At 37.7% G+C, this 25,929-nt stretch overlaps 1 protein-coding gene and 1 long non-coding RNA gene across 4 annotated transcripts; one reads left to right on the top strand and one right to left on the bottom strand.

Moving 5' to 3' along the window:
- Positions 5,270–21,561, bottom strand: LOC109721452 (GLABROUS1 enhancer-binding protein-like). Of its 3 annotated transcripts, none has more exons than XM_020249100.1 (2): positions 20,551–21,561; positions 5,270–5,641 (listed from the first exon to the last, which is right to left on the bottom strand). In XM_020249100.1, exon 1 carries the CDS (start codon positions 21,361–21,363, stop codon positions 20,581–20,583), a length of 783 nt encoding a protein of 260 aa, XP_020104689.1. In that variant the 5' UTR covers positions 21,364–21,561; the 3' UTR covers positions 5,270–5,641; positions 20,551–20,580. The 3 variants fall into 3 exon arrangements, with proteins under 3 accessions (XP_020104689.1, XP_020104690.1, XP_020104691.1); XM_020249101.1 differs by lacking the exon at positions 5,270–5,641 and adding an exon at positions 10,189–10,831; XM_020249102.1 differs by lacking the exon at positions 5,270–5,641 and adding an exon at positions 11,063–11,531.
- Positions 11,068–14,369, top strand: LOC109721453. Its single transcript, XR_002219227.1, has 2 exons — positions 11,068–11,403; positions 11,518–14,369. It is a non-coding gene; the product is annotated as an uncharacterized LOC109721453 (long non-coding RNA).

Raw genomic sequence — 25,929 nt, 5'->3', positions numbered from 1 at the left:
AAAAAATTAACTATTATTTTTGGAGAAAGATGAAACTATTTTAGTTTTAAAAATCAAAAGGAATATAGTATAATTTTGTATTCTTTTAAATAAAACAAGTTGTAAAATACAAAAAAAAAAATTAATAAAGTGTACTACAAATACGTACTCAATTTATTATTATTATATATAATATATAATAAATAAATATAAGCTATTTTACACGAACATATGCTCCGTTATAATTTTTTAAAAATTTATACATTATCCAAAACAAGAAGGTAACAGAAAAACGTAATTTATTTTTTATTAATTTATTATTGAAATTTTCATTTTGGATTAAAATGCCAGAAGAGAAAAACGTAATATGTTGTTACCTTGCCCATGCCAACAATTTACTCTCTTTTTTTTTTGGTACTTATATTTCTTTTAAAAAATAAATATATAATTAAAAATAAATAAATAAAAACCTAAATTTTGCAGGGCCATTGGAGACCAGGGCTCCAACAAAGTATCGGAGGCCTGGACTACCACAAAATTATAGCTTTTTCCGTAAGAAAATTTTTTTATATTGATCAGTCTCCTAAAACCAATAAATTGTAGCTTTTTCCTTAAGACGAAATTTTTGTATTGACTATTATAAGGTGCATCAAGAACAAGTGAAATCATGGTGCATGTACCTATGGATGTACCAAGTGCAAGCAATAATTTTTCAAGATGCAGAGACCTACTGAAATCAAAATTTGTATAATTCAGCTACTGTTTTTTCACTAATTTGAACATATGCTACGTTATAATTTCCTTTTCATACCCCATGGGGTGCAATTCCTGACGGATCAGTCACTTGATCTACATGAAATTCTGGTTAAAGCTGTTCAAAATATTCGATATCTTATACCCGATCCGGACCCGATAAAAAATGAATAGTATACGAATAAAAAAAATTATCCATTAAAATTTCGGATATGGGTCCAGATATTTTATGTCCATACCCGATTTGAATCCGACCAGAACTCAACTTTTAAATGGGTAGGGTCTGAAATAGTTTTCAAATCCGGACCCGGACCCGGACCCGGACCCAATAAAATATCCAATATAAATAAAAAAAATAAACTTTTGAAGTTGAAGGATCAGTTTTAATAGGGCTTTTTTTGCAAATGCCCCCCTGAAAAAATTTTATTTTTAAACTAGCCCAAACAAATTTATAATTATAAAAATGACCATATCCCTGCCATGCAGACGCCACGCAGACGCCACATGGGCGGACTGGGAGCCTGCTTGGCAAGTTGAACACGATGAATGGTTCACCGTGTTTCACTCTCCTCTTTTTTTTTTTTCTCTTTTTCAATATTTATATTCTTCACAATATTTTTTCTAGACACGGTAAACTATCAAACACGGTGAATGATTCACCGTGTTCAAACACGGTGAATGATTCACTGTATTCCGTACTTATATTCTTCCTATTAGGAATGTCAACGGGTCAGGTTTGGATCGGATTTTAAAAAACCTGAGACCGAATCCGAAAATCAAATTAAAACCCGAACCCGAATCCGAACCCGGCGGGTTTTAAAAATCCATACCCATATCCATACCCGATCAAAAACCCGAAACCCAAATCGGGACTCGAACCGAACGGATTTTATATAAATTATTAAATATTTTATATATTGTATAAATAAATAAAAATAAATTATGTATATAAATAATTTATTCGGGTTTAGGTTCGGATAATATTTCGGGTATCCATACCCATTGACATCCCTACTCCATATTCGTCTTTTCAATATTTACTAGTGTAGTCACCCGCGCGATGCGGCGGATAGATATTATCGAAACAATCATTATTTGTATAAAATAAAAAATATTAGTTTAAATGGGCTGTAAAAATCGGTAAAATACTATTAAAGATTACATTTTTATACTTATTAACTCAACAATCTATATAATTAAACTCAATATTTCAGTCAAAAAAATAATAAAATTATAAGTAAGGATAAATACAAAATTTACAATTGATTACACATAACAATTCAAATAAAAGGAATTGTTAAAGTTCAAGCGAGTGTTAATTGAAAATTAAATAAAATTGAGGGCCTATTTCAAATGGGCTAGAGAGGATCTCTCAGTAAACATTTTTACCAATCTTTTTTTAGTATTAAAAAAAAAAAAAGCCAAACAAATCTAAACCTGCACTTCTCCGGGCCTAATTATGCCCTTATGTCCAGCAAAATTTTGATGAGTGAATGAGCCCTGAAACCCCACAGAAATAATTCAGTGAACACCTTATAAGCATCTACTACAAACCAATCTGAATTATAACAGATATGTGTAACTTGAGTTACTTCTAGTATGTATGTAACAGTATCAAATCGTGAAAAAAAAAAACATAATTAAATACAACAACACCTGAACAGAAACAAATACCCTATAATATAAGACCATCAATAATAAGTTGCCATTTTTCCAAACCAACCTCTATGAGGGTAATCAGGAAACCCAGCGGGAGAAGAAACTGCAACAAAACAAATTGTAATTCAAGTGAAAAAAAGAAAAAAAAAACCAACTTAAAAAAGAAGGAACAGTTGAGCAAAATCAAGCAAAATTTGGAAGAATTTAATGATAAAAATTTTAAATTTTTTATCCAAATCAGAAAAAAAAGGTTTTCACATCTTTCCGATAAACCAAAATACCTTCAAACTCATTTAGGAGAAGGAAATGATCTAAGATTCTCAGCTCAGGCTTGCAAATCACATAAACCCCACCTAATTAACACCCAAAATAGAAAAACCAAAAGGTACATATATAAAAAAAAAAAGAATGAATTCATAAAAAAGTCTCTTTTTGCTTTCGCAATAAGTAATCGATTCATCTGAAAGTTCGATCTCAATCATTCAATGAATTACAAATTTTTACACGAATTACCTTTCAATACTTCTCCTCATGGTGACGCCTTGTCTATAAAATAAAAAAAATAAAAAAAAAGCAAAATGAAAAAATAAAATGGTTGCTATGAAAAGTTTAATAGATATTCAAAGTTGGTAGAGTAATCAATTATGATTATAATTGTCATTAATTGATTAAACGTTAATGTAGATTACCATTAATTCATGAAACGTTAATAGATCATATAACGTAGAGGAGAGGGGAGGGGAAAGGGTGGGAATTAAAGGAGAGAGAATTATTAAAAAAATGAAAGAATGAAATGGTGGCTATGAAAAGTTTAATAGATATTCAAAGTTGGTAGAGTAATCAATTATGATTATAATTGCCATTAATTGATTAAATGTTAATGTAGATTACCATTAATTCATGAAACGTTAATAGATCATATAATGGAGAAGGGAGGGGAAGGGGTGGGAATTAAAGGAGAGAGAATTATTAAAAAAAACTAAAACAAAATTTTCTATCTATTAACTAAAGAATGAAGGGTTTCTTGCCACGTGGCAAGAAACATTGTGGATTCATTATATTTAATAGATATTGCGAAAAATACTATTTCTCTAGACACGGTAAACCATTTACCGTATTTGGACACGGTAAATGATTCACCATGTTCAACTTAACACCCTAGTCCAGCCCCGCTCGCGTGGCGCTGACGTGGCATTTACGTGGCAGGATTATGGCCAAAAGTGCAAATATAAATTTGATGGGACTAGTTTTAAAATAAATTTTTTCTAGAGTGCTAGATGCAAAAAAAACCCATTTTAATATAACTTATAGATGGGGGGTCACTACGTATTTTCATCCTAATGAAACTCTAACCGTCTCTTTTATTCATTTCTTTTGGTTGATATGAGCAATTTTTAAAGGTAAACTTTTAAAATTTCTTTATTGAGTACTTTTATAGTACATTCTAAAATAGTTATCAAAATTTTTCTTTTGGTTGATATGAGCAATTTTTAAAGGTAAACTTTTAAAATTTCTTTATTGAGTACTTTTATAGTACATTCTAATATAGTTTATTTGACAGGTTCAATATTTTTGTTGCTAGAAATCTTGCAAAAAAAATAAATCGACAAAGAGAAAAATTTTGATAACTATTTTATTAGTTATTCTAACTATTATGTTATTGTTCACTCATGAAATTAAAAAACTAGAAACTTATTTTTCCACTGTAATGTTTCATGTATGCAATTTAACTATATAATAGTAGATGCATATATTTTGGACCAATGTATTGGAATTTTTTTTTTCTTTTGAATGAATTTTATTGGATGTTACAACCTATTAGAACGCGAGTTTTTTATGGGAAGTCTTATAGTTTGTCCATAGACTACTTAATAAAGTCTATAAAAAAGTATATTTATACGGGTATCTATACCCGATCTAGACCCGATCCATATCCCGTCTTGAACGGATAATATACGGGTAGTCACTATCTAGACCCGCACAAATAAACCCGATGGGAGTAACTTAAGTATCCTGACCTGAACCCGACCCGAAATTAAATAGGTAGGATATATATTCTTTTTTCTAACTATTTCTTTTTAGGGTATAAGTACAGTATATTAATTATCAGACCCGGCACGGTTTACGGACACCTTCAATTCTCATCGGCGGAAGTTTAGAGAGTAGCTTTCCACCAGGTCAATGCGTAACCCACCAGCTTTAGCTGCTCGAAAATCACATTATCCACGTTGTTATAATATAGAGGTCGAAGTACGTTTCTAGCTGGTCAAGCCAAGCGTCCAGCTTTTCAGCGTCAACAGTGCCGTTTTAGCTGGGGATCTCAACCTTGGCCTCAACCTTGAACAGTAGTGTCCTCCCTTTGCAAGTGACAGAACCACCATACTCATGTCATCATCGAAGTCATCGTCGTCTAGCGCACCCAAGGTATCCTCGGCAATACCCTTCATTGGCTTCACGCGCGCCTTCAGATGAGGGATTCCTAAGAACCTACCGCTTTTCTCCGCCGGCATTGTCGATGATGCTGCAGATTAGGCCTTGACCTAATCGAAAACGGTCTTCATATCATCAAATAGCGCGGCGACCTGAGCGGCAAGGTCAGACAGCATCGCTGTCTGCTCGTTTGCTGACATTGTACTCTTTGTTTTCCTCGTCGATGGCCTACGAAAGATGTCGAGGATGGAGAGCTTTTCGCCATTAGCTTTGTAAACGCTTCTGGTTCCTATCATGCACCAAGGCCATACGCTTTAATACTACTTAATTCATCGAAAGAGGAAGCAATGTCTCAGTGCCTCCTTGTTGGATATCTGAAACCAGATTTTATTAAAAGATTAAAAAAAAAAAAAAAAAAAAAAAACATACAAAGAGCACTTGGTGGAAAAACTTTGTTACATTAAAATGTATATTTTTACCTCTACAAGAGCCAATAGGACTCTTATTAATAACCTTTCAAACTTACAAAAAAATAAAAACAAAATACTTCAAAAAGAACCACATAACCTCCTTATCCTTATCCAAAGTTGGTCTATTCTTATCCAAATTAGTTTTATCCTCATCCAAATTGATTCAATAATTTGATTCTTCTTCCAATCCACTGAAGCCATCTTGATCCTTATCCCAATCGCAATAGTTAGAACCGCTTCCATCTTATCTGCAATGGTTGGAACTAACGCCACCTTATCCGGAATTCCAATCATCCCGGATCAAAAACAGTAATGCTTTCCCTACTATTTATCTCTCCAATGAGTTGGTACTAGTAATGAAGGATGGATAACAAATACGATAACATTACATAAACAATGATGCCCATGTATAAATTTTGACAAGATGCACATACCAAGCAAAATGAATGTGATCTACCAGCAAGAACATAAAACTTGAAACAAGTGAACGGATGCCACTCAGTTACAGAAGACAAGAATAAGAAAGCATAGTAGATATTAGCAAAAGCAGTGATAGCATACACAATGTTTAATTTGAATGATGAAGCTAAGATTCAATCACGAGAACAGAGCTTCCAACTGCATTGGATAGAGATGTGTATGGAAAGATTAAACGGAGAAATTCGGAATCGTGAGAGCATACCTGAATCAATAACCTGACAATCGAGTTGGTAGTGAGTATGCAGTTCACAGCGATAGGCATTAGCTATACATAGTATATAGAGAGCTTCATTTCCAATGAATGACCATGAAACACCCTCGGAGAGACTACTTTCAGCAAAAGTTCCATTGTTTCGGCATAGCTGATCGAAAATTTATACTTGTTTCAAAAAAGAAGCTACAGTCACTTTTGTCTATTTTATACTGGACACTGGGGAGTAGAACACTCGAGATACATATGCGAATGGTGAAATTAACACGACCTGTATTGACAACTTTGAGGTATTTGTTCTTGTCCCATGTCAATCATATAAGATTCACATTCATACAGTCAAGACAGTAAAGAATAACTTCTCCAGGACAATAAAACAACAACGCTCGAACAAACCTGGTCAGAAATTAGTGACCTATAAAAAGAAACTTCCAGATTCGACAAATCTGGAGGCAACAACTATTTTTTGTATAACAGAATGACACAAGTGGAATATTGAAATAATGTATAATGTTTTGGCCCATAAAGTTTCACTTCATGTGTAGGATTTAAATAGTAGCCATCTACGAACTCTGACGCTTGAGACAGCCCATATAATCTATGACAACTATGAAAGAAATGAAACAGCAACCAGAACAATTATCAGATATAATTCAAAGTGGTCTAAGAAATGGAAGTAACAGATATTGTATGACGCCATGACACTTTCAAGAAACACACCACCTAGCTAACATCCTGTAGTTTGAAAGAAGATAATCAATGTACTCAACTAGACTCCATAGGCAGTTCTTGTTTGCAGAATGTCTCCCATGCAAGGACAGGGAAAACTGTAATGATACTTCAAGCGATTATGCCTATTATATTTGATAAGGGACAATTCACCATTGAGTAGTTCTTTACTAGGGGAAATGGTCTACGCAAAACACAACGTGGTGGCATGTATCCTCAATAACATGAGGGCAGTTAGGTCAAGAAATCATCATGACCTAACATACCAGAGCATGCAAGAACAAGCTCAATAAGTAATGGTCCTAAATTGAAGATCATATTGAATGCTAATTGATTCCATTAGAAATCCATAGTTTATTGTTTGCTCACAAAGAAGACCTCCAAGCATGGCAAAAGTCTTCCACTTAAATGGGATGGATCATGATTAGTCTGTGAATATTCAATATGATGACCACCACCCATTTAAGATTCATGAGATTAGGCCAAGGAGATTAATGTGCAGATTTGAATAGCTAAATTACTCTCTCCATAATCGGTATACATATGTGCATACGCAAGTTTCTCACTAAATCGCACAAGTTCTCCATAGAAGATTATTGCCATCTGTCCCTTTCATGTGGTCGAATACAAATGAGATCATTTACTTCTGTCCCTTTCATGTGGTCGAATACAAATGAGATCATTTATTTCTGTTATACTGAATGTACATCACTTGTTTCAAACTAAATATAATGAAATTCTGGAACACAATATATTTAGAAACTTTCAAAAGAAAATGTATAACATAGGTAAAGGAAATTAAAAAAAAAAAAAAGACGAAGATAGGTTGTAATTGTGGGCTTTTTTTTTGCATTTAGTCCCCTGAATTTTTTTTTTTTTTTCAAACATAGCCAAACAAAATTATAATTGCAAATTTGGCCCTCTCTTTGACCATGCATGTCACGCCCCGAGCTCCGCCTATTTGGTCAGATTCGGGCACGCCGACAGACCACCGAACGGACAGAGCCTCCCCTGTACGTTCTAGGCGTCACAATCTAAACAATGTAATACGCGAGGTTCCAACCAGGAACAGTAGCAAGCATATAGATTGCATAAGTATCAAAAAACATAAAATGCTCACTATGCTATTACAAGCATTCATCTCAGAATTTTACATTTACAATAATTTACATTTACATAACTTAAAGGTATATGTGGTTATGTAAATGTAAATTATTGTAAATGTAAAATTCTGAGATGAATGCTTGTAATAGCATAGTTAGCATTTTATGTTTTTTGATACTTATGCAATCTATATGCTTGCTACTGTTCCTGGTTGGAACCTCGCGTATTGCATTGTTTAGATTGTGACGCCTAGAACGTACAGGGGAGGCTCTGTCCGTTCGGCGGTCTGTCGGCGTGCCCGAATCCGACCAAATAGGCGGAGCTCGGGACGTGACAATGCAAACGCCAGCTGGATATTTAAGTTGAACACATGGGTTCATTCACAGTGTTTAGAACATGGTAATTGAATTATTGTGTTCTCTTTGATAAAATCACTCAGTTTCTTTAAATCTTCTTTTCCCATACTAAGTAAAAAAGAAGGTGATGCATTCACCGTGTTTAGAACACTGAATGAATTATTGTGTTCAACTTATATCCAGTATGGCCCTTGTGTGGAAAAAATAAGGGTCAATTCTACAATTACAATTTTACCAGGGTCATTTGAAAAAAATAAAGGGGGGCTAAACGCAAAAAAAAAGCCCCACAATTATTCTAATATTAGTAACGACAGTCATATTACTTGTTAGGTTGTATACAATGTACATGTAGTTCTTTCTAGGAGTAAATTTGCATTTATACCTATAGGATCAAAATAAGAACAAAGAAAGACTACCCCTAACTACAAGAACTAAAAACAAGAATCGTGTACCAACTAAAACAACCTTAATTCCTTATATTTAGTGTTCCAAAATTTGTATAACGGAAATAACTAAAAACAAGAATCTTGTAGAAGCAGAAAAGACAGAGAATTTTTCTAGCGAGGTGTAAGGACCATGGCGGGCGGTCAATGTCTTGCTCAATGGAAGGCGCTTTGTAGAAGCAGAAAGGACGGAGGACCGGGAGTTTTAGACTTAGAGAATATGAACTTAGCCTTGCTGTCCAAATGGTGGTGGAGGTTCAGGGTAGACAAGAATCACCAATAGGATTCTCTAATTGAGGACTTATACTATGAAAAAAGGAAACCACTCAAAGAAGGTGCGTCCTTTAGACCGCACTCTCAGTGGTGGAGGAGTGTCCTATCGACCAAGGAGGTGTTCAAATGCAGGGTGACCTATTCAATTGGAAATGGGCAAAGTGTAGACTTTTGGATAGATATCTGGAGCAATCAAGCTACCATACGAACCTTATTTGCTCCTATTTTCGAGAAAGTTCGTCGCAAAAACCTCAAGGTACAGGACTGCTGGGATAGGAACGGGTGGAAGTGGCGAAAGATCCTGGCAGGTTTCGTGCCTCTCCCAATCTGAGAACGAACTAATACTGAAGCTAAAGGACGCTATCTTGGAGATTGCCTACATAGTGGAAAAGGCCGCTCCGAAAAGTTCTCAGTGAAGTCGCTTTATAACTTCCTACAAGACGACGGAGTATGGGTCAGGAGATTTAACCAGATATGGAAAATTAGAGCCCCCCTAAAAGTTAAGATTTTTGTGTGGTTAGTTTTAAAAAGAAAGGTATTAACAGTGGATAACCTTCTGAAAAGAGGTTGGAGTGGTGAGGAAAGCTGTCTTCTGCTTAGCCACAAGGGAGACCGCGGATCACCTCTTTTTATGCTGTCAAAGTACCAATACTTACTAAAGGTTCTTCTGTTAAACAAACGGTCTCTCCTATCCTGCACATCTATCTGTCAATTTTGAGAGGAAAGTAGGCTGAAAGAGGGTACGATAGGGAGGAAGGAATTAGCGACGATTGCCGCCACATGGTGGGTAATCTGATTGGAGCGGAATAGTAGAATTTTTGAGAACTCTCGACACTCATTAGGTTACTTATCGTCCAAAATCTGCTCTCTTAGGGAGACCTGGGATCAGTTTTGCGGACGTTAGCGTCCTTTTTTTTTTTTGTTTTTTAGCCTTTCCCTCTTGAGGCCCAGTTGCCTCATCTTGTAGCCGAGTTCAATTCCCTAAATGAATGAGGCGGTAGCATGCTACTTTCTCTCCAAAAAAAAAAAATTTCCTTTTCTTACGTATCAGACAATTTTGTGTACAAAAGTAACTAGTATTTAAGAATCAAAGTAATGATTTTCCTTGAATTGGATGATTTCTTTCCCATGCCTGCTTTTGAGAACATGAAAGTTATTGTTAGTTTTGGTTAGTTTTTCTGAACTCCACTAGAAATGGCAGTTTGCAGTAATTTATACTGATGAACTCGAAGTATGCTTCATATGCTTCAAGCTTGGAACACTACACTAAGGCATAAAAGGCCATATATTGCTTCCACAACTGTTCATACAATGTACTCATATAGGCAACAAAAATCATCAATACCCACTTGTTCACATAATTAACATCTCTGTACATGGAATTCCATACACACTTTAACACCAACAATTTTCATTTTTGATTATGTTACTTGATTGCAGAGTCCCTTCTTGAGGTAGCACATAATAATGATGGCATAGCAACTCGAAGTGAAGGAAAAAGACGGCAAAAGGCTTGACGATAATGATAATAACTGGAAAGTAGGCTGAAGAGTAATAGAAGTTACACTTGCAATATTAACATTTTGTACATACAAACAAACAAGATATAGCACCCACTCTTTCGACCATTGGAAACTACTTCAGCTTCCACTAGTTGTTGCATTGACAAATAAATTCAATGGCCTCAAGACATTAAACAAGTATTCCTCCTTGATTTCCCAAGAAAGCAGCATACCAAGGCTGGCCTTTCTTTTTCAAGTGGAGATGATGATATTCCTTGATGGTCTTGAGCAAGAATACTCAATAATATCAACAACCCTTTGGAGCCTTCACTTTTCTAGCCATTAGATGTGCCTCGAGATAAGCAAGAATACTTACTAATGGCATCAATCCTTTGGGGCTATTACTTTTCTAGCCATTAGATGTGCCTCGAGATTTGCACTGCTGCTTCCACAAGAATAAGAAATTAACTTTCTATTTAAGCCTAAAATCCCAATCTGAGCACAAAGCAGGGCTATCATTATCCAAATTGAGATGATGATAAAAAAGGATCATCCTTAACCCAAATCAACAGTGGTAGAAGATAGGGAAAGCCTCCTTCCCCAAGCCAAACTTAGAATTTTAGAGAAGGGCTATTCCTTCCCTATATTGATTGAACTTTAGAAGGCATTGTCCTAGAACAGAAACCTCTCATCTCTCTACTTTATTAACAGATCAGTTAAGAATTTTAAACCATAGAGGAAAACAATTAATAGCATATGCAACGGAAATAGAAGGCACATCAATTAGATACCAAATCATAAGTACATTAAACTCAAACAGATTCCGTGCATCATAATGGTTTGTTCTCTTCCTTACAATTCCTTTTTCTTCTTGTCAGATTCACATTTTTTGGTATGTTGTTTTTGATCCAAGACTGCTGTTCACTGCTCAGTAAGACGAAGCTCCAAATGTGAGATCTGCTTGAATAGGAGAAGCACAGGCATTGAAGGATTTGCAAAAAGAGGCTGCTCCAAGTAGTTTCTCTTCTTTCTTTTAATTGTACTTTGTCAACAGTAGATGGGAAGAGAATAGGATAATGGTTTGTGGGACTTAGCATTACGTCATATCTTTGATGCTTATCTGTGCAGATCCTAAAGTCCATCTGATGAGTAGAAAAGTGAGAACACCAAAGGACAGATACTACTAGAAGTATTCAAGCCCAACTCATTAGTTACCACAAAGCAATGAAAGTTTCAGGTGCCTTGACTCCACTAACTTAACATATAACTTTTATCCTGTAAGCTTTTGATATACGACAGACAAACAAATTTTAGTGGGACAAAAGTTACAATGAATAGTTCATCACTTCGTTGGAGACTCCAAGCAAAAATAATCGACTAGAAATTGCTTCACAATCACATTATGCAATGGCAATAGCAAGGTTTTAAGTGCCCATCGACACAGGTCGTGCCCACTGTGTAATACCATGCTAACAAAATATTGGCATGATACGATCCCCATGTCAATAGCACAACACAATATCCTCTTTTCTTTGAAATTAGCAAGTATTGTTTCAATACAGTGCAAATAATTTGATGAAGATACATAATAAGTAATTAGAATATACTGATGCTAAAGAAAATAAATACTTTATGTCTTATTGCGTCGACAAACAGGTATTTCTGTGACCGGCGCACATTGGTATGGCACAACAAGCACCGTGTCATACCCTGCCAACAAGTTTCCCATACGACCCCGTGCCATGGCACTAAAATCCTTGGGCAATAGAAAGTACAAATAACATGGACACAGAGATAAACATTGTTGACTATTTTTTTATAATTTTATAATTTTTGCATTATGTCGGGGACCTTATTGTAAAACTCTTAATATATAAATATATCTCTTTGAGATCATGGAGGTGAGAACCCTAATCCAATTTAAACATCAGTTTCATTATGGTATCGAAGCCAAACCAAATTTAGGGTTTTTCGAAAAATAGGGATAAGGCCCAATCGGTTCTTCCTTCTTCCAATTAGACCTCTACAAGCCTACAGTCATCCATCTCTTCTTGGTGCTATTCCTCGTCTCCACATCATTCTTCTCTGCTTCACCCTTTCCCTACACTACTTCGCTTAGATCTTGATCAGGCATTTCACCTTTTGTGGCTGTTACAATACTACCAACCTTAATATTTGAGACAAGTTACCTACTTTTGCTACAAAACGAATGAAGGTTTGGTAAATGCATCAATAGGATCTGAATAATTCTTTCCTGTTACTGTTATATTGCTGGTTGCATCTTTTATGCACTCAAGATGTCAAAAGTTAACTCTGATAACAATTCTAATAGAGTTAACACAACGCCGAAGACAAAAATCATGGTGAACGATAGTCCCCCTGCAAATTAGCCCTATTAAACTAGGTGGACAAAATTATTTGTCATTGTATTTATCCTGTTTATTGTTTATTAAAGCTAGGGGGCCTCATGATTACATTACAGGTAGACGAAACATGCCGCCAGAGGAAGATTCTACATCTAGTCAATGGGAATCGGAAAATTCATTGATCATGTCATGACTATTAAAGTCAATGGAACCAGCAATTGCACAAGGCTTTCTTTTTTTGGATTCTACCTACAAAATCTGGACTGCAGTGGCTCAAACTTATTCTAAGAAAGGAAAAAATGCACTAGTATATGAGCTCAGAAAAAAATGCATGAAACAAAGCAGGGAGATGGAACTGTTGCTCAATACATTGCAGAGCTTAGCAGTTTATGGCAGGAATTAGATTATTGTCATGATTTTCAAGCTAAATGCCCTGATGATGCAGCAATGTTTCAAAAACAGATCGAGAGTTTTTATGACTTCCTTGCTGGCTTACAAGTAGAATTTGATCCAATAAGAGTTCAAGTGCGTGGAAGAGATCTGTTCCCTTTACTAAAGGAGGCCTATGCTTATGTTCAACAAGAAGAAAGCAGAGGGAATGCTATGATCTATCAACTAACTTTTGAGAAATCTGCATTGTCCTGAGCTGCATCAAGTAGAACTATGAAAAGCATTCAAAATAAAGTGATCTCATAGATAAAGAAAGGAAGTGATCTCATAGATAAAGATAATCTTAAGTGTCACCATTGTGAACAAAGCAGGAACACCAAGGAGACATGTTAGAAGTGGCATGGACGTCCTATGAGAGGAAGAGTAAGAAGAAGTGGAAGCGGCCGAGGCTATGGGAGATCACAAGCATACCAAGCGGAAGGCCCCGACACACTACATTCGGAAGGAGCTCACATGGAGTGTAAAGGCCTATCTCATGAAGAACTTCTAACACTTCGCCGACTCATGATAAAGCTTTGATTCAACTGAAGCTAACTCCAATTTTATTCATCCACTACTGCTACATTCACCTCTAACTTTGCTCTCTCAGATACTATTGCTAATGCATTGCTTAGTAACAATACTAGTTCTCAATATTGGATCATTGATTCCGGTGCCTCCGACCATATGACTGGTGCATCAAATCATTTCCCATCTTACTTTCCTTCCTCAGACAAAGATAAAGTTCATATTGCTTATGGTTTTATGTCAACAATTTCTGGAAAAGGTTCTATTGTTTGCAATTCTAGTTTAGCCCTAACTTATGTTCTACATGTTCCCTCTTTTCCAACCAATCTTCTCTCCAATAGAGCTATTACCAGGGACTTGAATTGTAAAGTTATTTTCTTTCCTTCCTATTGTGGTTTCAGGAACTAGGGACAAGGAGAACGATTGGCTATGGTAGAGTGCATGACAAGCTTTATCTTCTGGAGGGAGGACCGAGATTATATGCTGGACAGAATTTTTGTTTTTTAAACCGGATTAAGTAGTACTTGTCAAGAGGCATATTTGTGGCATCTTAGGTTATGACACTTATCTTTTCGAATAATGGAAAACATGTTTCCGAAATTTTTTGAGAAATGTGACTCAAAACAGTTGACATGTGATGCATTTGAATTTGCAAAACATACTTGTGGTGCTTTTCCTATTAATGATAATAAAAGTACTACTCCATTTCATAATGTGCATTCTAATCTGTGGTGACCTAGTAGGGTCGTACCTTTGAATGATTATAGATGGTTTGTGACTTTTATTGATGATTACAGTCGTGTTACTTGTGTATATCTATTACATAGTAAAGATGAAGTATTCTCTTGCTTTAAATCATTTCACAAGCTGGTTGATAACCAATTCAATGCAAAATTCAAAAATTTAAGGTCAAATAATGGAAGAGAATACATAGATGGCGCCTTTTGACAATATCTAACTAATCATGGCATCATATAGCAGACTAGTTGTGTTAATACACAAGTACAAAATTGAATAGCAAAAAGAAAGAATCGACATTTGTTGGAGGTTACTCGATAATTATTATTCGCTATGGATGTTCCAAAGCACCACTGGGAATGCTATTTTGTCGACAGCATGCTTAATAAACGGAATGCCACTACGAGCAATTGAATTCAAGACTATTGGAAAGGCTATTAAGCCACTCTTCCTGCATTGTCCCACCAATTACTTGGTTGCACATGCTTTATACATGAACATGGAGGAAAAAAGGACGAGCTAGATCCTCGAATATTAAAATGTATTTTCATCAGGTATTCAACAATACAGAAGGGATACAAATGCTATCATCCACCGACAAAAAGGGTGTATGTCACCATGGATGTGACCTTTAGAGAATGTGAAGTATATTACAATACAAGTCTGCATGAGGGGAAAAAGGAGAATAATTACAATGATGAAGAGATGAGTGTCAGCGCGTCTATGCAGCTTTGGAGCACACAAATTGATTTACAAAAAGAATTGATCTTGAGAGGGAGGAATAGAGTGGTGATGGAACTAAAGAAAGTAAAGAAAATGTTGAAAAAGAAAACACTAAAAGTGAGGGGGAGAAACAAGAACAAATGCACATTGATAAGACTGCCAATAAGGATTGTGAGAGTGGCTAAGTTCATACACAAGAGGAGAAAGAAGCATAAAACCATCATGCACTCATCCCCAAGCTAAACGGAGTCGTCCTCAACTCCAATTTCGAATCCACTCCAAGTACCCAATCAGGAACAACGTGAGTATCCTTCACATTCCTTTATTCATCCTTCGCATCCTTCATATTCTATTGTTGACCTTACACACTCTTTTGATGATCTTGATGTTCCTACTGCTCATCGAAAAGGCGTCCGAAATAAAAGTAAATACCCTATATCTAATTTTATTTCTTATGCATCCTTCTCACCTTCATATAGAGGTTTTGTTTCGTCCTTGACTTCTGTGTCAATTCCATATAATTGGTAAGAGGCATTGATGGATCCGAAAGAGAAAGGAGCTATGGATGAAGAATGAGGGCACTCAAAAAGAATAATACATGAGAACTAGTTGATCTTCCAACGAGAAAAAGGACAGTAGGATGTAAATGGGTCTTCACGGTGAAATATAAAGCTGATGGCTCAGCGAATAGGACAAAGCGAGATGGGTGGCAAAAGAATTCACCCAAACATATAGGATTGATTATCAAGAGACTTTTGCTCCGGTGGCAAAATTGAATTCTATCCGTGTCCTTCTCTCATGTGCTAGAAATCTAGGATGGGATTTACAACAACTGGATGTAAAAAATGCATTCTTACATGGAGATTTACAAGAGAAAGTATATATGGAGATACCTCCAAGTTTCTTAACTCAAAAAAATATTGGAAAGGTCTGTAGACTAAAGAGTACATTATAAGGCCTAAAACAATCACTGAGAGTAGGGTTTGATAGATTTCGCAGAGCAATGTTAACCTCTGAATCAAGGTTTAAAATGCCATGGCACGGGGGCGTGCCGCTGTCTGCCTCGCACGGTACGGCACCGGCACGCTTTCATGCCGACACATAGTACGCTTGCGTGCCGATGGATAAAGCATTACCTCCTACTGGCACGCTTGGTACAGACTTACTTTAGTTTTTTTGGTTCCAATAGGCTTTTATAATATTATTTTAAAAATTTTAATCAAATAATTATGAATATTTGCAATGTATATCTTACTATACTCATCAATTAACATACTTGTAAGTTTTTTTGTATGTAAAGTACAACTATATCTGATACAGAATAAAATTTTTTATAGATTAGANAACAACAGAATACGATCGAACTACGACCAGTGAAAGTACGTACCTCGGCGTAGGGAGGGTGATCAGGGGTTCCACACTTTGCATGCGGAGCCACGGCGCAGGGGTTCGGGTCGGGGCCTTCTTCTCCTACTGCTTTCTTCGCCTCCATTGAGACTTCAGAGCACAGTGAGGGGAAAGCTGCTGCCGCTGCTGCTGCTCCTGCTGCTGCTCTTCTTTCTCCTGTGATTGAGTACCTTTTTGGGTGAATTTCATCCGGCTAAATTAGAAAGAAAAAGTGAAAACTTTAAATGCCACATTTATTTTAATTTTTAATAATTTAAAATAATATTATTTTAATATTTTGTACCTTTTTTATTATTTTAAAAATTAATTTTTTTGTTAAATTAATGACAATTCGGTAAACCACGTGATATTAAAGTGAATATTTGATAAACTATAGGTGGAATATCTAAAATTTTTTTTTTGTGTATAATTTAACAAAAAATTAATTTTTAAAATAATATGAAAAAATTATTTTAAAAAGTATTTAAAATTTTATTTTTAAATTATAATTTTTAAAATGCAAAGACATCTTTCTTTCTTTTGACCATATTACATTCTTTCTTTTATAAAATACAAAAAATTAATTTTTAAAATTATTTGAAAAAATTATTTTAAAAAGTATTTAAAATTTTATTTTTAAATTATTTTTTTCAAAAAAATATTAGATCTATCAAAAAAACTTAAGCAATAAATTATACGACAAATAAATAAAATAAATTTATGTATCAATTGAATTAATTTAGCTTTTAATTTTATCAGTATTTTTAATCTTCGAATGCAAAAATATAATTTTATGTTTGATGTGTCTCAAAATTTGTTTATTGAATTCGATTTTGTTTCCCTAATTCGTAAAAAGTTTCACGGTACGACAAAATTTAATAAAATAATTTGTGAAGAAAAAATGAATGCTGTGGTGGAAGCGGGGGGCTTGGGCCGATAGGCCCTTATATTGATAAACAAAATTATATTTTTTTTTACTTACCTAGCAAGTAGATTTTCAATTTGCAATATCTTTGGAGGTGTGGGGTACCCAGATGTTTCTTGGTACCCAGATGTTTCTTGGTACCCCAAAGAACAAAACAAAAAGAAAAAAAAAGTAAAAAGCCAAAAAAAAAGCAAAAAATAAATAAAACAATATTGTCGGCACAGCACTGTGTCGCGACACACTCTGCCGTATCGCACTGTCTCGTGCAATACGGCAGAGTGTGCCGCAGCACGGAAAGGGGGTCCAAGACCCCCCTCCGCTCCGTGCAGTACGACACGGGGCGGCACTTTAATCCTTACTTTGAATATAAACAAAGTGATGTCTACCACACTGTGTTCATCAAGAAATATAAGAGCAAAATCACCATTCTCACTATTTATGCCGATGATATAGTAATCACAGAAAATGACCGACAAGAAATGAATGAATTGAAAAGCTACTTAGCTATGAAATTTGAGATAAAAGACCTTGGAAAGTTAAGATACTTTCTAGGAATTGAGGTGGTGACATCTGACAAAGGAATTGTTATTTCTCAAAGAAAATATGTGTGAATTTACTTCAAGAGACTGGAATGTTAGGGTGCAAACCAGTTGATTCGCCAATAGAAGTGAATCATCGCTTGCAAAGTAAAATTGGAAAAGAAGTTGACAAGGAAAGGAGGTTAGTAGGTAAATTGATATACTTATCTCACACACGACCTGACATCTCTTATGCAGTTAGTTTGGCTAGTCGGTATATGCATGACCCAAAAGTATCACATTTTGAGGTTGTTTATCGTATTCTACGATACTTGAACTCTAACTCCAGGAAGAGGACTTTTATTTTCTAGGAATGGTCATTTGAAGATTGAATCCTTCACTGATGCTGATTGGGTAGGATCGCTAGATGATAAAAGATCAACCTCTGGATACTGTACCTTTATAGGCAGAAATTTGGTTACTTGCAGAAGCAAAAAAAAAAAANACATACATAATGAGCCTACATAATGAGCCCTCATAAATGCCAAAAGCTCAAGAGTCACCCATAACTCCCATGAGTTTCATGACCCTTGAGTTTCCCACAGCGGGTTGGGTTTGGGTCTACTTGCCAACCCGATTCGACCCGTCTTCAACCCGAACTCGCTAAGCAGATTTGGGCCAGGGACCGGGCTGCATAGAAATTTTTCTAAGTCCCTGACATATGGCTCAAGGTGTTAATGAAATTCTATGGCTTAGAAGGTTTATGCGAGAGCTTAGTATGGCAGACGAGAAACCATCAATACTATACTATGACAATAAAGAAGCTATTAATATTGCTCACATGTCACAATCTGGTACAACATAATAGAACAAAGCACATCGAGATCGATAGGAATTTATCAAAGAGAATTAGGAAAAGGGTATCATATGCATACCAATTGTGAAGTCAAGTGATCAATTAGCTGATATTCTCACTAAAGGAGTTGGGAGAACAATCTTCAATAACATTGTGTACGAGACGAGCATGAGAAATATTTATGCACCATCTTGAGGGGGAGGGTTGACTATTCTTTTGTAATTTTGTAATTTTGCATTATGTCAGGGACCTTATTTTAAAGCTCCTAATAAATAAATATATCTCCTTGAGGTTAGGGAAGTGAGAACCCTAATCACAATTTTAACATCAGTTTCATCAAATATAACAAAGGAAATGGAATGTGAATGATGAACATACAAACAACAATATATACTTGAGAATGATTTATAGATACATTTTGCAATGCTCGTTGTTTTAATAAGATATGAATGAAAATTCAAAAATGGAAAATGAATAATTTCTTAACATGTAGCCCAAAAATATCAAAATGAAAACAAAACACAATGAGTTCATTATGAAGGAAAAGTTATCCAATGCTCATTAAATAACATTTCCAATCTAAAGTCAAGTTAATACCTAGCTTGTGAGTCCGCGAGATAAGTAGAAGGATTCATTGAGTGAACTAGTAACCAAATGCGATCAACGACATCAACATAAACAAGTACTAGAAATATAACTATGCATTGGAAAATGTTGGCAAATACTGTTACCACAGGCTTAGTGCTTCTAAGCTAAAAGCCTAGGAACTTAATGTGCTCCGAAATGTCCAAATGAGGCAGTTTCTGTGGATATTCATATGGCAAGTAGTGATTTCGATCATTGGATGCTAATTGAGGAACTTTGTTTTGCTTTGGCAACATATCTTTATGTGTTTGTAAACAAACCTAAATTGGCTCCATAAATACATATCTTTCCAACCGCATCTGTGCCTAAATATATGAATCCCTTCTCTTGTTCTATCCATATCTATTCTCTGCTACGGAGATAGAAGTCACTTTCAATTTCTCTACTTCTCTTTTCTCATGCAGACTCCTCATAGCCATAAGAGGTTTATGGGAACCGTGCTAAAATAACAAAAGAAAATCCTACTTACTAGATTAATTCTTGAACCTCAGCAGCAGTAAAGCAGTCCTTCCTCGTCCTCTTATTGGTGCAAATTTGGAAATGTACACCTAACTTTGAAATTATACTTTACAATTGGAACTAGAAGAATATTAAGTTCTTAACTTCATTGTTTTCCCTTGGCATATCAAGGTCATTACATAATTGCCTTGAATGCGGATCGAGTTACCTATTTATGGCATAGGCTACACGGAGGTCGGGCCGTCGTAGGCCCGATTTATGAAGCCATATTTATTAGTTTGGCAGTGAAATGCACTCACGGCTACATCATAAATGTCGTCTTATAAATGCAAGCAGAATTGAAAGCAAAAGAAAAAGAGTTTGCAGCCAAAAACTCAAAACTATATCAAGAGCATCATCCACAAAATACTAGTTAGAAGGGATGCAATAATTATCAAATAAATAATCACATACTTCACCATGGAAACAAGTCCCCTCAACGAAACTCACCCTCCTCAGGACATGTTGCAAACCTCCAACTATCAAAACTATATCATTACACAATTGCCACAGAAGATAGTGATGATCATTAGGGGCAAGACCAAGTACCTGCTTTAAATGCAGTCCAATGGGCCATTCTCAGCTCAGGAGGAGGCTCCCGAGCACTTCGAACATCTTCGTTCGGGACTTCATTTCCTTCCCCATTAGCTTCCTCCACTTCTCCTCCACTGGTCTCGCCTTGGATGGTCTTACGAGCTTCAAAGACGCCTCCAAAGACACAGTTGAGAGGCCCTTCTCTTTCCAGTACTTTGTCACCTCATGGATCAAAATCGGGAAGGAATCCGTCCCAATTCCCCTTATCTCCTCCTCCTCCTCCTCTTCTTCTTCTACCTCCTCCAGTGTCTGCTCCACGTCCTCCTTTTCACGCTCCATTTTCTCGGCTTCATTTGCCTCGTTCTTGCCATCCTCGTTCTTGACATCAGATTTGTGAATCTTATTCTTTTCGCTCTCCTTCTTGATTTTCTTGGGCTTCGGTTCGACCGACAGCAATCCGCCCCAGACGTCGGCAGAGAGCTCGTAGACGAGGTCGCTTCCTCCGCCTCCGCCGCCGCCGCCGTGGGGATCGGGGTTGGGGCTGGAGTGCTGGAACTTGTAGCGGAGGTGGCGGAGCTTGTTGTAGACCTTGTCCTTGGTGAGGGCGGGGGAGGGGAGGGAGCCGCGGATGGAATCGTAGAAGGCGTCCATGGTGGTGAGCGTCGGGTTGGCGCCGGTGCGGGCGCGGAAGTCGAGCACCCCGCGGAGGATCGTCACGGCGTCGGCATCGGAGGGACGCGGCTTCTTGGCCACCGAGGAGGCGTCTGCTGGCTGCTTGCGCTTGCGGCGGCTCGGGGAGGCCGCCAACGGATCGCCGCCGCCAGACATGTGATCGATATTAGGGTTTTGTTGGAGGAGGAGGAGGAGGAGGAGGAGGAACAGCAGGATGGATGATTAGGGTTCTAGGGGAGGAGGTGGAGAGGGAATCGGCGTGCTCCCAACTCCACGAAGCGCACCTGTTCGCTGCTCTTCTGAACTTCCTGCTTCTCTCCCGTACCTGGCAGCCGAAAATGTCCAAAAACAACCCTTCCGTCAAAATAGACCAATTTGCATAAAAAATCCACAAGTTTTGAATTTTTGCATAATTAGACCGTCTTTTTAGATTTTGAAGATTCGCTCCGATCTTTCAAAAAGATGACCAAACTATTCCTTTGTTGATACCAAAAATTTAAAACGCCGACCTAACCCACATATGAACCAAAAAAATAAGAACACGTGGTACACCAGGGGTAGGCAATGAGGCGTCTAAAGGCCAAGAGCGTTTAGGCAGGAACGGTTGAGAAGTGGGGCGTAACTTCTATGAGAAGTGGAGCGTAACTTCTATGATCATGGCTACACCACTTTCCCACTATTATAACCAACCAATAATGTGGGCTGATAAGATATTATAAATAGTAACTTTAAAGGCTATAATAGAAGTCTTTCTCTCCCCTGAATGAAAAAATCACCGCATTTTCAATACTTTCCTTTCCTACATTTATCGTTTTCTAGGAGTAGTCTACGTGTAATCTTTTTTACTCTCATTTATTGCTTTTCTAGGAGTAGTTTTTAAGTTAGATCTCTGGAGTCTGAATGCCCCACGGGCACACTCTGTTGTAATCTAGATTTTCAGTCTGTATGCCCTTCGGGCACACTCTGTTTTGTATGAGTTCCCAACTTCATTTTAATATGTAAAGGCATTCAGCTCTTTCAGCCGACCAGTCACTATGTATTCCATATATTCGGCTCATTAGCCGACCCAAAACCTTGTGCATTCTGTACATTCAGCTCTTTCAGCCGAACCGAATCTATAGTAAAGGTCTTCGAACTCGACTGATCCGATCCCTCATCAGCCGAATCGCTTGATTCAGTCGAAGGGCGCAAACTTCAAGAGTCACTAATCGTAGCCATTCCACATTCCGACGTGCTTCCCGAGGAAGATCTTTGACCAGGTCAAAGAGAAGGGAATTCGGCTCCTAACAATTTTTGGCACGCCCAGTAGGACATCTGCTTAGGTAAATTTATATTTTTGTTGAAATTATAGCTGATGATAATGCCATGAATTTGCGCAATAGGGTCGTTCTTAGAAATTCGGAGAGCGATCAACCCAGTAATTCAGACAACGCTGGCGAATGCCTAGCGGTTTTGCCAATTGAGGGTGAAACTAGTGGTCAATCCGACCAAGAAGAGCCTAGTTTGGTTCAAGCACTTGGACAAATGACATGGGTCCTACAAGTACTGGACCAAAATAGTCATAGAAATACTGAACGTTTAGATGCAATACTGGCCGCCATCATGGCCTTCAATGAGAATATTGCCTGAACAGGGCAATTATTGAATCGTAATGAGCAATCTGTAACAGGCTTATAAGGGCCTGTAGTGATACCGGTGTTACAAAATCCTGTAACACCGGCAAGTGGTCAACCCCAATACCATAGGGCACCATTTCAGGTGGCTTACATACCGGCTGTTGTTAATGTCGGTCAGCAACCAGAGATAGCTTGAGGATTACCACCCTTCCGCCACTGGCAGCATATTAGCCCCAAAATATAAGGGCTAGAGCTGGAGGGCAGGCTCCGAATATACAAGGAGTTAACCCTGTTGTGCAGAATTTCGGTCTACCGCAAGGACCGAATATGGTACAAGCACAGGTTCCTCTGCAGGGGAACAATAACGAAATATACACTTAGATTGAAGAAGCCATCCGAAATACTTTTGGAGTTGGCGCAAGGCCGACAATGCGGTCTGTGTTTAGATCTTCTTATTCTGTAAATATAGATACAGAACATCCTTATCCGGCAAATTGAAAAATGCCGAAGTTTGACAAGTTCTTGGGCGATGAGATTGAGAATACGGTCGAGCATATAGCCCGATTCACGGCCCAATGTAGAGAAGCGGCCGCTGACTCATTTTTGAAACTTCTATTATTTAACATATCGTTAACTAAAACGGCGTTTACTTGGTATACAAGTTTATTAGCCAATTCCGTCCAAGATTGGGACGAATTGGAAAGAAAATTTCATGAACAATTCTATAGGTCGGAGCCACAATTATCGGTTGCTGACTTGGCTTTATACCGACAAAAGTCAGGTGAAACGGTCGAAGAGTATTTGAACCGTTTCAAAATAGCCAAAATCCAGTGCTTTATGAGAATGCCGAAATCAGAGTTTGCTAAAATGGTGTTAAATGGTCTGCATTTTAAGATAAAAGACCATTTTGAAGATAAGTATTTTTCTAGGCTAAATTACAGAAAACCCTCCTATAATAACCCGCTTTTTCACTTTTCCCCCCTGACATTTAAAAACCTACATTTTGCCTCCCTGTAAAATAAAAAATGTTCACAGGGGGGTTACGGTGTGTAAAATGATCATTTTGCCCCTCGCCATTGTCGTCTTCTTCCCCATCTTCCTCAGCCGCCCCTTCGTTCGGCCGCGATTCCCACCTCAATCGGCCGCGATTTCTCTCCATTTCCTTCTCCACCTGCTCCCCTTCTCCTCTTGCACCCTCGCCACCCTCGATTTCGACAACAGTAGGAGAAAACCGAGGTGGGCGACAGTAGGAGAAGGGCAAAGAAGGCGAAGGCGAGGCGGCAGAGGACGGCGAAGGGGATGTGGGTGAGGGCGCGGCAGTGGAGGACGGCGAGGCGACTAGGTGGCGAGGCAGTGAGGCGGCAACGAGGTGGCGAGCCGGAGGGAGGCGAAGCAACAGGGAGATGGCGAAGGGGTATTTTCGGCATAAAAATATATTTTTTAACCGAACTCTAATGGAACCCTAACGGTAGGGGGTGAAGTGCACATTTTTTATTTTACAGGGGGGCAAAGTGTAGGTTTTTAAATGTCAGGGAGGGAAAGTGAAAAAGCGGGTTATTACAAGCGGGTTTTCTGTAATTTAGCCATTTTTCTAACCTATTTGATTTAGGTGTTCGAGTTGCCCAATATGAGCAATTCTGGAAGGAAAGTGAGGACAATAGGCTGCAATGGAGCCGATATAAAAAGCAAAGAAAAGGCAAAGAGAAATCTTTGATAGAAGAACAGTCGTTTCAAGAAAAACCGAGCCAATCTAGTGAAAGTGAAGAATTGGCTGATGAAGCCGAGGTATATGTAGTTGGTAAAGAGCTACTTTCTTTAAAGAGAAATCCTTGATAGAAGAACAGTTGGTTCAAGAAGTGTAATGGACTGAATTTCGATTATAGGCTAATTGTGATCAAAGTGACCACAATAATGCTAAAATGCAAATTAAGTAATTTTAAACTTAACTAGCAGCTTGTGATCTGTCGTTGACATATTTTGGAAGTGTGGGAATGTATAAGAATGGAATCGAAGTGGCAAGAGAACTCCAATTGCCGAAGTTACCTTAATGCTGAAATTTTGGGTCAATTTGGTCAAAAATAGTCAATTTGATGCAAAATTTGAAATGAACTGCTTCCAAATTAATTTGATAGCTTGTTAAGGTTTATTAGTGTTATTTGGAAGTGATTAGATGTGTTCGAAGCAAACAAGACGCGAAATAGGGCTTCAAGTTACTGCTACCAAGCTATTGGTTAGTGCAGGGACTAAACCGCGAACCTGCAGGTACTAAACTATGAACCTGCAGAGACTGAACCGCGAATTTTTGGACTGCACTGCAGTTTGAGCAGTTTGAAGGGTTAAGGTGCAGTTTTTTTGAGCTTATCACTTAGCCCCAGGTTGCCTACACCTGCCTACGTATCAGGGATTTTTTTCCCACAGCTCCTTTCTCATCCTTTTCATCTTTCTTTTCTTTCTCAACCCTAAGAGCAAGCTAGGGAAGAAAAGCTTGGTGGAGTAGGATTTCTTGTTGTTGGAGCAAAGAAGCAACCTTGTGGAGCTGAGAAGAAATTTGAAGCTGTGAGCAAGTTAAATTCAGCAAAGGGCAATTTGGAAGAGCACTTAATTAAGGTAGAAGACTTGTTGTTCGATTAGGATTGTTGTAATTGCTTTAGAATAGCTTTTCAATGAACCAATTGATATATGTGTGCAGGTGTAATATACCGAAAATTCGAAAAATAAAAATGTCGAACTTTAGTCAAATTGACCAAAGTGCGAGGATGGAACACTTCGGAAAGTCCGAAGGTGTTAAAATGATCAAAAGTGAGTTGTGGAAGGTTTTCGAGAGCTAAAGAATCAAATTCTGCAAACTGCAGATTTTCAGCTCTCGGGGACCGGTCCCTGAAGGGAGAGACCGGTCCCCGAACGCGTGCAGAATGAGACAGCCGAAAAATCGGCTAAGTCCTGGAAGGATAGCTCTCGGGAACCGGTCTCTGCTTGAGAGACCGGTCCCCCAGAGACCGGTCCCATCAAGGAGAGACCGGTCGCATCGCGCGCAGCGACTCTGGCTGCGCAGGGTGAACGTTCGGGAACCGGTCCCTGCTCGGGGAGACCGGTCTCTGCCTGCGCG

This window comes from Ananas comosus, linkage group 15 (genome assembly GCF_001540865.1).
Source record: "Ananas comosus cultivar F153 linkage group 15, ASM154086v1, whole genome shotgun sequence".
Lineage (NCBI taxonomy): Eukaryota > Viridiplantae > Streptophyta > Magnoliopsida > Poales > Bromeliaceae > Ananas > Ananas comosus.
Note: the sequence above shows the minus strand (reverse complement) of the source record. Positions and strands in the feature narration are given on the sequence as shown.

Excerpts from the sequence above, each read along its gene's own strand:
- LOC109721452 (XM_020249100.1), bottom strand. The coding sequence starts at position 21,363 with ATGTCTGGCGGCGGCGATCCGTTGGCGGCCTCCCCGAGCCGCCGCAAG.